The sequence below is a fragment of the Simochromis diagramma genome, unplaced genomic scaffold (assembly GCF_900408965.1).
Source record: "Simochromis diagramma unplaced genomic scaffold, fSimDia1.1 OVJJ01000606.1, whole genome shotgun sequence".
In the NCBI taxonomy this organism is placed as follows: Eukaryota; Metazoa; Chordata; class Actinopteri; order Cichliformes; family Cichlidae; genus Simochromis; species Simochromis diagramma.
Window position 1 is genome coordinate 1,092,465 of NW_024387233.1, and position 12,500 is coordinate 1,104,964.

Sequence of the window (12,500 nt, forward strand, 5' to 3'; positions counted from 1 at the left end):
CCATTTAGATACTATACCTATGTACATGTTTTCTAAGGAAGGTGTCCTTACTTATAATTTTAATATTGATAAAATCCCTATATAAATCTCTGCATTTCATCGCCAAGCTTTTTTAGCATGGACTCTTATTTACAAACATGGTCTACACAAACACCAAAACCACAACAGATGTGTGATTAACTTGTTAATCTTAATAGTTAAATTTCATATTCACAAATCCAAATGTTTAGGAAGACATCCCACTTTTTATGTTTTTTTCCCACGAGCTTGTGCAATACCTTTAATATAGTGCTGTTTAATTCTACTTTGTATAATGATGTTTAAATAAAGGTTTGTAAAAAAAAAAGAAGAAGAAGAAGACGAAGAAGAAGGGGTGTGCGTACTGTGCTCTTTGCTGTGTCTTTCCGCCGTTTTAAAAATGGGCACTTTTTGAAGAACCCGCATCAAGGTATTGTGGAGAAGCGTCGTGTTAAATCTAATTGATGAACGGCTTGTTGTGAGGTATTGTAACAGCCACTATGGTGTGGTGTCCCTTTAAGACACCCAAGTCGAGGGTTGATGGTGTCATCAGTTTGTGCCACTGCTCTCTCGCTCCGGGATTATGAGGACACGTGCCTTCACGCTTGTGCTTAACGAAGGACGGATTTATGTTTTCTTCTCCAGACCTTTTTTGTTGTTGTTTTATTTGCAACGCTTGGGTTGTATGAACGCTGGGCGTTATGTTGTTGAGGCGCAGCCGTTCAACCGGGCTTTTATATGGTTGTTGAAGAAGGCGTATTAAAGAACCACCGTGGATTACCGATACCAGCGTGGGTGTGTGTTCTTCCGACTAGCCTGCTAGGTGTTTTGCCGCCTCCTCTCAACCACGCAACACAACCCAACGTTACAGTATGTATTGCAGGTGCGAAGACGAACGTACGTTCTCCTGTTAGGTTACAGCTGGTAGGAAGGTGCGTTCAGTGTGTCTTTGTAATTTTAAGTTTCCATGTCAAACGAGATAAAACAGTTATTTCTGGATGCGCAATTGTTCGCTGAGTTTGGTAAAAATGTGTTTTTGTAAACCACTGACGTTTCTAAATGTTACTGCTTTTATTTTATTAGTTCTGACGAGGACAGCTGAATGATGTTGTTGGTGAGCTTGGATTAAATCATCTCTAAACAAAGAACTTGTCCTCGTGGTGACTGACTTGGGGAGTGGAGGTCAGTGAGCCCATTGTCTCTGCTGGTCCGACTCCAACTACAAAGCCGGCCCGCTCGCCCCCTCCTGAGTCTGAGAGGAGATCCAGAGTAAGTCAGTTATAACTACACTGGTTGCTTAACTTCATCATTTTCTACAGAGTCTCTCTCTCTTAGCCAGTGTTGGGGAGTAACGCAATACATGTACCGCCGTTACGTATTTAAAATACAAAATACCGTATTTTCACGACCATAAGACGCACTGTACTAAAAGGCGCAGTCTCAGTTATGTGTGTCATTACTGTATTTAACACACACATAAGGCGCACTGGATCATAGGGCGCATACAAGTACCGTATGCGTATTTAAAAATAAAGCGGGAGCAAAACTGGGTTTGGTACTCACATTTTTATTACCAGTAATCGTCATCATCAACAACACACAAGCATACAAGTGTGCATATTTAAAAATAAAGCAGGAGCAAAACAAAGTTTGGTACTCACATTTTTATCATCAATCAAACCCATCGAAGTCCTCATCCTCTGTGTCTGAATTGAACAGCTGCGCTAAATCTCCATCAAACATGCCAGGTTCACTGTCTTCACCGTCAGAGTCACTTTCCGTGCCGTGCGGCTCCTCGGAAATGATGCCGACTTTTGCGAAAGCTCGAACAACAGTGCCAGCAGACATGTTAGCCCAAGCATCTACAATCCATTGGCAAATTGTGGCGTAACTCGCCCGGCGCTGCCTTCCACTCTTGGTGAAACTGTGGTCTCCATCGGTCATCCATCGCTCCCAGGCCGCTCGCAGCCTTACTTTGAACGGGCGGTTCACACCGATGTCCAGCGGTTGGAGTTCCTTTGTCAGGCCTCCCGGAATGACAGCAAGCTCACAGTTCATTTGCTTCACAAGTTTTTTCACATCGGCTGTGAGATGGGCACGCATAGAGTCACAGATCAACAGCGATGGTGATGCGTGGAAAAAACCACCTGGTCTCCTTACATACACCTCCCTCAGCCACTCTTTCATCATTTCCTCATCCATCCAGCCCTTTTCATTTGCCTTAATGATGATTCCTGCTGGAAACTTCTCTTTAGGCAAAGTCTTTCGCTTAAAAATCACCATAGGCGGCAGTTTCTGTCCATTAGCATGGCAGCCAAGCACAACAGTAAAAGAAGACTTTTCATACCCCGTTGTGCGTATCGCTACCGTGCTGGTCCCCTGCTTCTCCACAGTGTGACTCACCGGGATGTCAAAAGTGAGCGGGACCTCGTCCATGTTTGTGATGTGGCTGGGCTGGATGTTTTTGTCGCCGATGTGTTTGCTGCAGTAGGAGCGGAAGATGGCCAGCTTTTCCTTATAATCCGCTGGAAGTTGCTGCGCTACCGTAGTCCTGGTCCGGATGGAAAAATGGCACCGTTTCATAAAACGAAAGCACCAAGACGGACCTCCTTGGAAATGTTCAATGTTCATCTCTTCAGCTAGTGAAACTGCTTTTAGCCGAATGGTGACCGTCGAAACGCTTCTCCCGCTCGCTCTTTGCTCGATGATCCACCGCTCGAGTCTTTCCTCCAACTCGGGCCACCTCGCCTTATGTCCGCGGAAACTCAGCTGCGTTTTCTTGACCTGCCAGAGCTTGTTTTCCAGCTTCCTCCATTTGCGAACCATCGATTCGTTAATCTTAAATTCTCTCGCCGCTGCTCGATTTCCATGTTCCTCCGCATAGCTGATGGCCTTCAGTTTAAACTGTGCTTCGTAAGCGTGTCTCTTTGCCATTTTCAGGGTTGTTAAAACAACGATATCCTGCATAACGCACATACCTGTTCTTTTATACAGGTATGTGCGATAAAGTCAACGCACACACTTCACCCTTTAGCGATCTCATGGTGTTCTCTACTACGTCCTCATTACAACACACAGGGCGCACTGCGCTATAGGGCGCGTCGTACTTTTTGAAGAAAATCTAAGACTTTTAAGTGCGCCTTATGGTTGTGAAAATACGGTATGAGTAACTGTATTCCGTTACAGTTACCGTTTAAAAAGGTGGTATTCAGAATACAGTTACTTTGTTGAAATAAATGGATTACACTGCGGTACTTTCCTGTTTCATATTGTCGCGGGTCAGGACTGTTTAGGTTTTGTTTGACAGCTACGTTCTGTTGTTCCAGGCGGCAGCGTTACGGTTGCCATGGTTACAGGACGACACTCTCTCTCTCTCTCTCTCTCTCTGCGACTGTGTGTTTCCTGGGTGAGAGAGCGCCTTTTCGTTGTTGTTGTGCTAAGCTAACAGGCAGAATGCTACAAGCATAGCTCTAAAGAATGTAGCATCATGGGCAGTGTAGTCCGTGCTGCAGGGAGAATGGACTGCCATACACGTTATGGGTCTGTGAGCGCGAGGAGGGAGAAAAAGGGGAGTGGAAAGGTACGAGCTGTCATCGAGGAAAAACGGGAGCTGGAAGCATGTAAATATAATAATAACCACTTCAGCCAGGAAGAGTGCCTGACGAGCCCAGTTGTAAGTAAGCTATTAAGACTCGACTGTACACTGTGTTCGTGTTTTCCTCCGAAAACAATAAGTTCCGTTGGAGCAGTCTTTCAACGCCTCTCTCTGTCTCTCGCAAGAAAAGTTGACCCAGACAACAAAGTAAAGCTATTTTTCGGCTACGAGCCGACAGGGACCCCGCCGTATTAGTCAGAGGTCCCTTTACTACAGTTCGGAGTCGCGGACCTTCAGTAATAGTAATAAATCACACAGCAATAGTACATTCATGTAGTTGTAAAAAGCATGATAATATATTAAGTAATCCAACGTATTCAGAATACGTTACTGTCATTGAGTAACGTAACGGAATACGTTACAGAATACATTTTGGGGCATGTATTCTGTATTCTGTAATGGAATACATTTTAAAAGTAACCTTCCCAACACTGAGTGTAGTATTAAGTGGACATGGCCCTGAAAAATAAAGGCATTAGACTACGTGTCCTTGGGGGGTAGAAAGTTGTAGACTCTCGCCCAGGCTTGCCTGTGAAAAAGTAGATAACAGGGGACCATCTTCTAGTGGAGATGCATTATAACTCACCTGTGCATTATAATAAAAGGTGTTGATTGCAGCTGACAGTGTCTGCAGACCTTCATAACTGTGTGTCACCCTCGTGGTTAATCAGAGGGAAATCTGAGTCAGTGTGGATTTGGTTGTACAGCTCTCACACATACAACCTGAACTGCACATTGTTCAAATTTGAAGAACATCAGACTTACAAAGTAAAAACTAAAAAACTTTGAAGTCATACGAGCCAAAATTTTATTCACAATGTTGAACTTTTACTACTTTTATCGCCAAAATGAGCTCACTTCAAATATTTACCACAGCATAGCGTCCCCAGGCACCTGAGACATTTGGCAGATGGTGAAACTGTTTATCTTTGTGAGGTAAGAGGGGGCACTTGTGGATGAGCTGAAGGTATAGACCTGATGTCACTGTTTGGGTTCTTTGTCATTACAGGAGAAAGAAGTGAAAGCAGGCCGAAACCTCAGCACATGGATGACATCAACCAAAAACATCCAGCACCAGCAAGTAAAGATGAGCCAGCAGCGATCCCTGTGGAAAAGACTTTTCCTGCTATGAAGCAGATCAGAAGACGCAAGCGAGCCAACAGGGAGGACAGAAGCTTGACCTGTGATCAGTGTGGAAAGTCTTTTACTCGGAGTAGCAACTTAAAAACACATCAGCTCATCCACAGTGGAGAGAAACCATTCAGCTGTGATCTGTGTGGGATGTCTTTTACTCAGAAAGCTCACTTAAAATCACATCAGCTGATCCACAGTGAAGTTAAACCATTCAGCTGTGAGCAGTGTGAAAAGACCTTTACTCAGAGATGCACCTTAAAACAACATCAAGTCGTCCACACGAAATTTAAAGCTTTCAACTGTGATCTGTGTGGGATGTCTTTTACTCTGAAAGCTCACTTAAAATCACATCAGCTGATCCACAGTGAAGTTAAACCATTCAGCTGTGAGCAGTGTGAAAAGACCTTTACTCAGAGATGCACCTTAAAACAACATCAAGTCGTCCACACGAAATTTAAAGCTTTCAACTGTGATCTGTGTGGGATGTCTTTTACTCAGAAAGGCAACTTTCAATCACATCAGCTGATCCACACCGGTGTGAAACCATTCAGCTGTGATCAGTGTGAAAAGAGCTATACTCGGAAAGGTCATTTAAAGGCACATCAGGTGATCCACAGCGGTGTGAAACCATTCACCTGTGGTGAGTGCGGAAAGTCTTTTATTAAGAGTTACTGCTTAAAAGCACATCAGCTCATCCACAGTGAAGTTAAATCATTCAGCTGTGATCAGTGTGGAAAGACCTTTACTCACATGACTAACTTAAAATCACATCAGCGCACCCACTCTGGAGTTAAATCATTTGTATGTGGTGACTGTGGAAAGGCTTTTTCTCACATGACTAGCTTAAAATCACATCAGCGCACCCACTCTGGAGTTAAACAATTTGTATGTGGTCAGTGTGGAAAGTCTTTCATCCATAACAAAAGTCTATGGAGGCATCAAAAGACCCACAAAGTGTCCTCCTGTGAGAAAAGGGGCAGACCAATGGGACATTACCCTGACAGGGTTCATTTGAACACAGTGGGAGAAACAGGGGATCTGAACAAAAGTTCTTCTGGATGCTGCGTCAAACTTAAAAAGCTTGAGATCAGGCTTCACAGAATTCAGCTTTAATTTCCTGAGAAAGTCAGAGCTTCACTGTCTTTGTAGATCTAGTGAAAACATGAAAGGGTGCAAAAAGAGGCACTGTGGTACTGCATGATGAAGTCAGAAGTGACAGAGAAGTATGTGAGCGTGGTTCAGGACATGTTTGTGTGGTAGCAGTGACTACCACACATACTTGGGTTGAAGGTGGGGGCAGGATTACATCAATTCTGAGCCCCTTCTTCCTTTTTCAAAGAGAGGGCAATACTCAGGAAAGGATGATGACAATAGAGCTGCAAGACAGGATGGAAAGAAAAAGAGTTTAAGAGAAGATCATGAATGTTGTGAAGCGATCGAGCCGCGTTTACAAAATCTTAGCTTATGGAGTTAGTTATCCCAACACAAGTTTAGCAAGTTACACTTCACTGGCTGTGTCCACAAACAGCATGCAGAGCAAACATTACTCCCATCATCTGATCACAAGAAAAGCAAAATGTCAGAAGAGTTCACCTTCTGGGTCAAACTGTCAGACCTGTTACTGTTTATTTGGCTGTTCATCGTGAGGTAATTATCAGTGTCAGTGCTGCGCCACTTCTGTTGTAACTCACAGGAAATGTGTTTTAAATGGGCTCTATTGTCTTACAATATTCTGCGAGTCTGTTTTGCTCCAGAAGGACACAACCGTTCCTGCAATTTTTAATGTTACAGTAAAAAAAAGTAAATTCATAAATTTGTGTCATTTTAAACAGGCAGTATGTGGAAAATTACATGTGGGTATGAATATATTTAATGTTTTCAGTGGTCTGTTTTCTTACAGGATGTGAGTGTGTTTTGCTCCATGAAGACACAAACCTTCATTTTTTTTTTGTTATGTTGCAGTAAAAATATTTTTATTGTAAGTCATATATTTTCGTCATTTTGTCCAGGCAGTATGTTAAAGATTAAATGAATCCTATGAAAAATAAAATGTAGAAAGATGTGACGTATCTTTCCGTTTTTTTTCTGAATAATTACACACTGCTTAAAATTAATTGTAGTATAATTATTTGTTTATTTCTTCCTCTGTAAGAAACTGACTTGCTGTCCCTTTGTTCCCGTGTACCTAAGTAATTGTGGGTAATATCTTGATGCATGCTCAATCATCCAGGTAAGGAAATCCCAGAAGTTGATTCTGTTCATCTGGACGTAGCGTTTTCAGTGGGACAAACGTTTCGTAACTCATCCCAGAGACTTCTTCAGTCTCAGCTGACTGCAGGTTTCGCCAATCTTATAAACACTTGCATAATTTTTGCATAATGAATGAACAATGGGCTGTGAGGTCAGTTCCTTGATCATTAGTATGCAAAGTGTCATGAACACTGATCACTAAATTCACTATTGGAGTGTACATTGTCCGCTCCATTTCTAGCTGAATGCATCACATTTACTTCTTCACATTTTGTACCAGAAGATTTACCAGCCTTTAGAAGACAGTGGTCCCGAACCAGAAATGGTAAAGTCGCTGTGTATAAGAGCAAGGATATTTTATAGGGTCTATCTGACAATATAAATGATACTTGATTAAATATTAACAGCAGTACTAAGTAGCAGCCTGACCATTGATTCAGATTGAATACATCATTTTCTCTGGGATGTTCTGTGATGTTGTCATTCTTGTGGTCAAAGAGCAGGTTCTGAGAACTCACGACTGCAGTGCACTTCCCAAGATTTGATCCAATTTGCGCTCAAAGGTGTTATTCGAGCTAGCCCCTCCAGATGTAATCCAGTTTTTCACTCAGGTCTTGTTCTGAGTATTCACGGCAGCCATGCGTTCTCCAAGATCTGTGAAGTTTGCGGACGACATTACAGTGGTGGGTCTTATCACCAATGGTGATGAGACGGCTTACAGGGAGGAGGTCAGCGCCCTGACCCACTGGTGTCAAGACAACCATCTCACCCTCAACGTCGCAAAGACAAAGGAGTTGATAGTGGACTTCCGGAGGTGCAGAGAAGTACACACCCCCATCACCATCAACGGCGCTGCTGTGGAGAGAGTGAGCAGCTTCCGGTTCCTTGGTGTACATCTGGCTGAGGATCTTACGTGGTCAGTACACACAAACAAAATAGTGAAGAAGGCGCAGCAGCGCCTCTTCTTTCTCAGGACACTGAAAAGATTCGGCATGAGCCCCCGCATCCTCAGGACCTTCTATCACTGTGCCATTGAGAGCATCCTCACTGGATGCATCACCACCTGGTATGGCAACAGCACCGCCTACAACTGCAAAGCTCTCCAGCGAGTAGTGCGGTGCTCTGAACGGATAATTGGAGGTGAGCTTCCCTCCCTCCAAGACATCTACAGGAAGCGGTGCCTGAGGAAAGCGGGGGGATCATCAAGGACTCCAGTCACCCCAGCCATAAACTGTTCAGACTACTTCCATCAGGAAGGAGGTTCTGCAGCATCCGGTCCCGTACCAGCAGACTGAGAGACAGCTTTTTCCATCAGGCCATCAGACTGCTGAACACGTCATAGACACCTCACCTTCACTACTGGAACTTTAACATTATGCACTCCATACTGTACAGTAATGCCACTGTTTTGCACATGTCTCAACTCTGTATATTTTTATATATTTTATTTATTGTTTACTCTATTTAATTTGTAAAATATGTATATACACACACACACACACACGTAGAAAAATATTTAGTATACACATCCAGAAATGCATATACTATTATATATTGTACATATATTTATTAGTTTCAGATGTAGCCATTCTTGTATTTTTCTTGTTTACATTATTGTATTTTGCACAACTCTGTTGCTTGTGAAGCTCGTACACAAGAATTTCACTCACATGTACTGTACCAATGTACCTGCACATGTGATGTGACAATAAAAGTGATTTGATTTGATTTGATTTGAAGATCTTCTCCGTGCTGCACTCAATGAGCCCATTTTGAGAAACTCACGCCTCGTCCCATCATTTCAATCCCAGCGGGCAGCCTTGTGGGGGTTTGAACAGCCGGTTCCGCTTCCTTAATTCTTCGATAAGCCAGGGCCAAGCCAGCTCCGATCAGCAAGAACCCTGTTATCATGGTTCCAAATAGGTAGATATCTTCAGCAGTCAGGCTCACCCGAGCCCGGACTTCTCGTTGAGAAGGGGTGTCAATTGCATTCAGAGACAGTTGATCAAATCCATAATTCATCTTTTAGGTTTTAGAGAACAGACTGTGAGAGAGTGTTCCAGGGAAAAGTAAGTAAAAACACAAGACAAGACAAGGACATAAGAAGCTAAGCAGGGAAGATAAAGGCAGGAGAGGAGAAAAGTGCGACCGCCTTCGCTGAGAGCCAAAAGAGAAAAAAAAAAAAAGCTAGTGGTCAGTCTTGGAGCAGTACAGACAATACACCTGTCGCTCCTCTGGCATGATGCTTGATGGTGAAGGTAACTCAGGTGTGGTGCCACTTCCTAGCAAACCAGCACCATGGAGAATGTTTGTCGACCATTTTGACCTTTTATTCTTGTGTCCCTTCTTTCTGTGGGTCCCCGTTCGCTTTCACACCATCTCCAAGGATTTCAAACACAGATTCCTGCATCTTGTGGGCATGTCGATGTGCTGGGGGGGCAGGTATTATTGTGCACAATTTCTTCTAAGGAAGTAGAGGAGAAATATCTGTTGTTTAAAAGGATTTTATTTGGTTTTGCAGTTTGAATTACAAGTTACAGTGCTTTACCACTCTATCAAAGAAGCACCCTTAGAGATGATTTATTCCAAGCTCTTCAACCAGATCACTCAGTTATCATATCTTCATGCACATATTCCGTGAAAATTAAATTACTTAAATCATCATGTGTTACAAAAACAACAACAACAAAACAAACAAACAAAAAACATGCCTAGCGGACATAAGCCCAAAGATCCTGACTTTCTCTACATTTTTTAGGTCAGCGGTCCCCAACCTTTTTTGCACCATGGACCAGTCAGACGATATTTTCAGGGGCCGGCCTTTAAGATAAATACAACAAAATAAAACGATACAGACAAAGACGAAAACTGTGGTATTTTGTAAATATAATAATAAACGCGAATTCAGCTGTGTAATTGTGTAACTTTATTAGCAGCGTCCTCCTGAAATGCGCCAACAACATTTAGAGTAACATCCTCCTCTCTGCTTCTTTATGCTCTCTGATCGCTATGTTAACGCTTAAATAGTTCTTTCAAAATAAGACACATGACTACAACAAAGGGAAAAGACCCAGGGAAACAGACTTAACCATAAAAACCCTGAAAACCATACACTTCACACCAGAGCCTCAACTCTCGCTGCCTGGTACCAAACGACTTACAGACCGGTACCGGTCCGTGGCCCGGGTGTTGGGGACCGCTGCTTTAGAGTTGAATATACTGTGTTACACTTAAATAGTTTCTAAGACCATAGAACTATTTGCTGTTTACACCATAAATAATACATAGGGGCCATCTTTGTCACATTCTGAAATTGGAACATTTCCATTAAAATTGGTTTTGAAGATACATAAACCAGCTGAATTCTCTGACCCATGGGACATCCAAAGATCAGATCCCCAATCCAAAAGTTAGGATTTTGTGAAGTAGAGAGAATCTGTATTTTGTTTTTTATAAAAAGAAATATGCCCTTTTTGTTTCAAACTATTTGTAAAGAGATAATACAGGGAGTGCAGAATTATTAGGCAAGTTGTATTTTTGAGGAATAATGTTATTATTGAACAACAACCATGTTCTCAATGAACCCAAAAAACTCATTAATATCAAAGCTGAATGTTTTTGGAAGTAGTTTTTAGTTTGTTTTTAGTTTTAGCTATTTTAGGGGGATATCTGTGTGTGCAGGTGACTATTACTGTTCATAATTATTAGGCAACTTAACAAAAAACAAATATATACCCATTTCAATTATTTATTTTTACCAGTGAAACCAATATAGCATCTCCACATTCACAAATATACATTTCTGACATTTAAAAACAAAACAAAAACAAATCAGCGACCAATATAGCCACCTTTCTTTGCAAGGACACTCAAAAGCCTGCCATCCATTGATTCTGTCAGTGTTTTGATCTGTTCACCATCAACATTGCGTGCAGCAGCAACCACAGCCTCCCAGACACTGTTCAGAGAGGTGTACTGTTGTCCCTCCTTATAAATCTCACATTTGATGATGGACCACAGGTTCTCAATGGGGTTCAGATCAGGTGAACAAGGAGGCCATGTCATTAGTTTTTCTTCTTTTATACCCTTTCTTGCCAGCCACGCTGTGGAGTACTTGGACGCGTGTGATGGAGCATTGTCCTGCATGAAAATCATGTTTTTCTTGAAGGATGCAGACTTCTTCCTGTACCACTGCTTGAAGAAGGTGTCTTCCAGAAACTGGCAGTAGGACTGGGAGTTGAGCTTGACTCCATCCTCAACCCGAAAAGGCCCCACAAGCTCATCTTTGATGATACCAGCCCAAACCAGTACTCCACCTCCACCTTGCTGGCGTCTGAGTCGGACTGGAGCTCTCTGCCCTTTACCAATCCAGCCACGAGCCCATCCATCTGGCCCATCAAGACTCACTCTCATTTCATCAGTCCATAAAACCTTAGAAAAACCAGTCTTGAGATATTTCTTGGCCCAGTCTTGACGTTTCAGCTTGTGTGTCTTGTTCAGTGGTGGTCGTCTTTCAGCCTTTCTTACCTTGGCCATGTCTCTGAGTATTGCACACCTTGTGCTTTTGGGCACTCCAGTGATGTTGCAGCTCTGAAATATGGCCAAACTGGTGGCAAGTGGCATCTTGGCAGCTGCACGCTTGACTTTTCTCAGTTCATGGGCAGTTATTTTGCGCCTTGGTTTTTCCACACGCTTCTTGCGACCCTGTTGACTATTTTGAATGAAACGCTTGATTGTTCGATGATCACGCTGCAGAAGCTTTGCAATTTTGAGACTGCTGCATCCTTCTGCAAGATATCTCACTATTTTTGACTTTTCTGAGCCTGCAAGTCCTTCTTTTGACCCATTTTGCCAAAGGAAAGGATGTTGCCTAATAATTATGCACACCTGATATAGGGTATTGATGTCATTAGACCACACCCCTTCTCATTACAGAGATGCACATCACCTAATATGCTTAACTCATTCACTGCCATTGACGTCTATAGCCGTCAATGGCAGTGAATGAGTCAATGGGTTTAACTCATTCACTGCCAATGGCTGGCAGTGAATGATTTAATTGGTAGTAGGCTTTCGAGCCTATACAGCTTGGAGTAAGACAACATGCATGAAGAGGATGATGTGGACAAAATACTCATTTGCCTAATAATTCTGCACTCCCTGTATTGCAGGGAAATGTGATTATTGCAGATTGGGGAAACTATAGAACATATCATATTACACTGTCAGAAATATCAGGTGGAGAGAAGGTAACTGATCCAAAACCTCAGTAACATAAAAATTAAACTGGATCTTATTGATTTACTGCAAAAGGACTCAAGACGTGAATGTTATCAGGCCGTTTTCCAGTTTTTAAATTAGTGTAAATATTTGCGGAGGGCTTGATTGTCGACGTTCCAGTCCACACTCCATACCAGTTATTGGCAGTAACGCACCATTTTAT

General features: G+C 42.6%; 2 protein-coding genes across 5 annotated transcripts in view; both read left to right on the plus strand.

The window, feature by feature from the left end:
• LOC120746927 (gastrula zinc finger protein XlCGF26.1-like) overlaps positions 1-12,500 on the plus strand; it is a 72,562-nt gene that overhangs the window by 42,144 nt on the left and 17,918 nt on the right. The window contains exon 1 of one of the 2 annotated variants that reach the window (XM_040052479.1): positions 335-888. The exons of the other annotated variant lie outside the window; for it this stretch is intronic. The gene's annotated coding sequence lies outside the window, so the exon portion shown is untranslated. Of the gene's footprint in view, positions 1-334; positions 889-12,500 lie in introns of those variants that run through there. 2 annotated transcript variants of the gene reach the window in all.
• Positions 389-6,443, plus strand: LOC120746940 (gastrula zinc finger protein XlCGF26.1-like). 3 transcript variants are annotated; one of them, XM_040052519.1, is made up of 3 exons: positions 389-501; positions 1,102-1,287; positions 4,683-6,443. In XM_040052519.1, exon 3 carries the CDS (start codon positions 4,718-4,720, stop codon positions 5,918-5,920), a length of 1,203 nt encoding a protein of 400 aa, XP_039908453.1. In that variant the 5' UTR covers positions 389-501; positions 1,102-1,287; positions 4,683-4,717; the 3' UTR covers positions 5,921-6,443. The 3 variants fall into 3 exon arrangements, with proteins under 3 accessions (XP_039908453.1, XP_039908454.1, XP_039908455.1); XM_040052520.1 differs by lacking the exon at positions 389-501 and adding an exon at positions 833-950; XM_040052521.1 differs by lacking the exons at positions 389-501; positions 1,102-1,287 and adding an exon at positions 4,505-4,609.

What these genes read in the sequence shown, in the direction of transcription:
- LOC120746940 (XM_040052519.1), top strand. Translation starts at nt 4,718, where the DNA reads ATGGATGACATCAACCAAAAACATCCAGCACCAGCAAGTAAAGATGAG.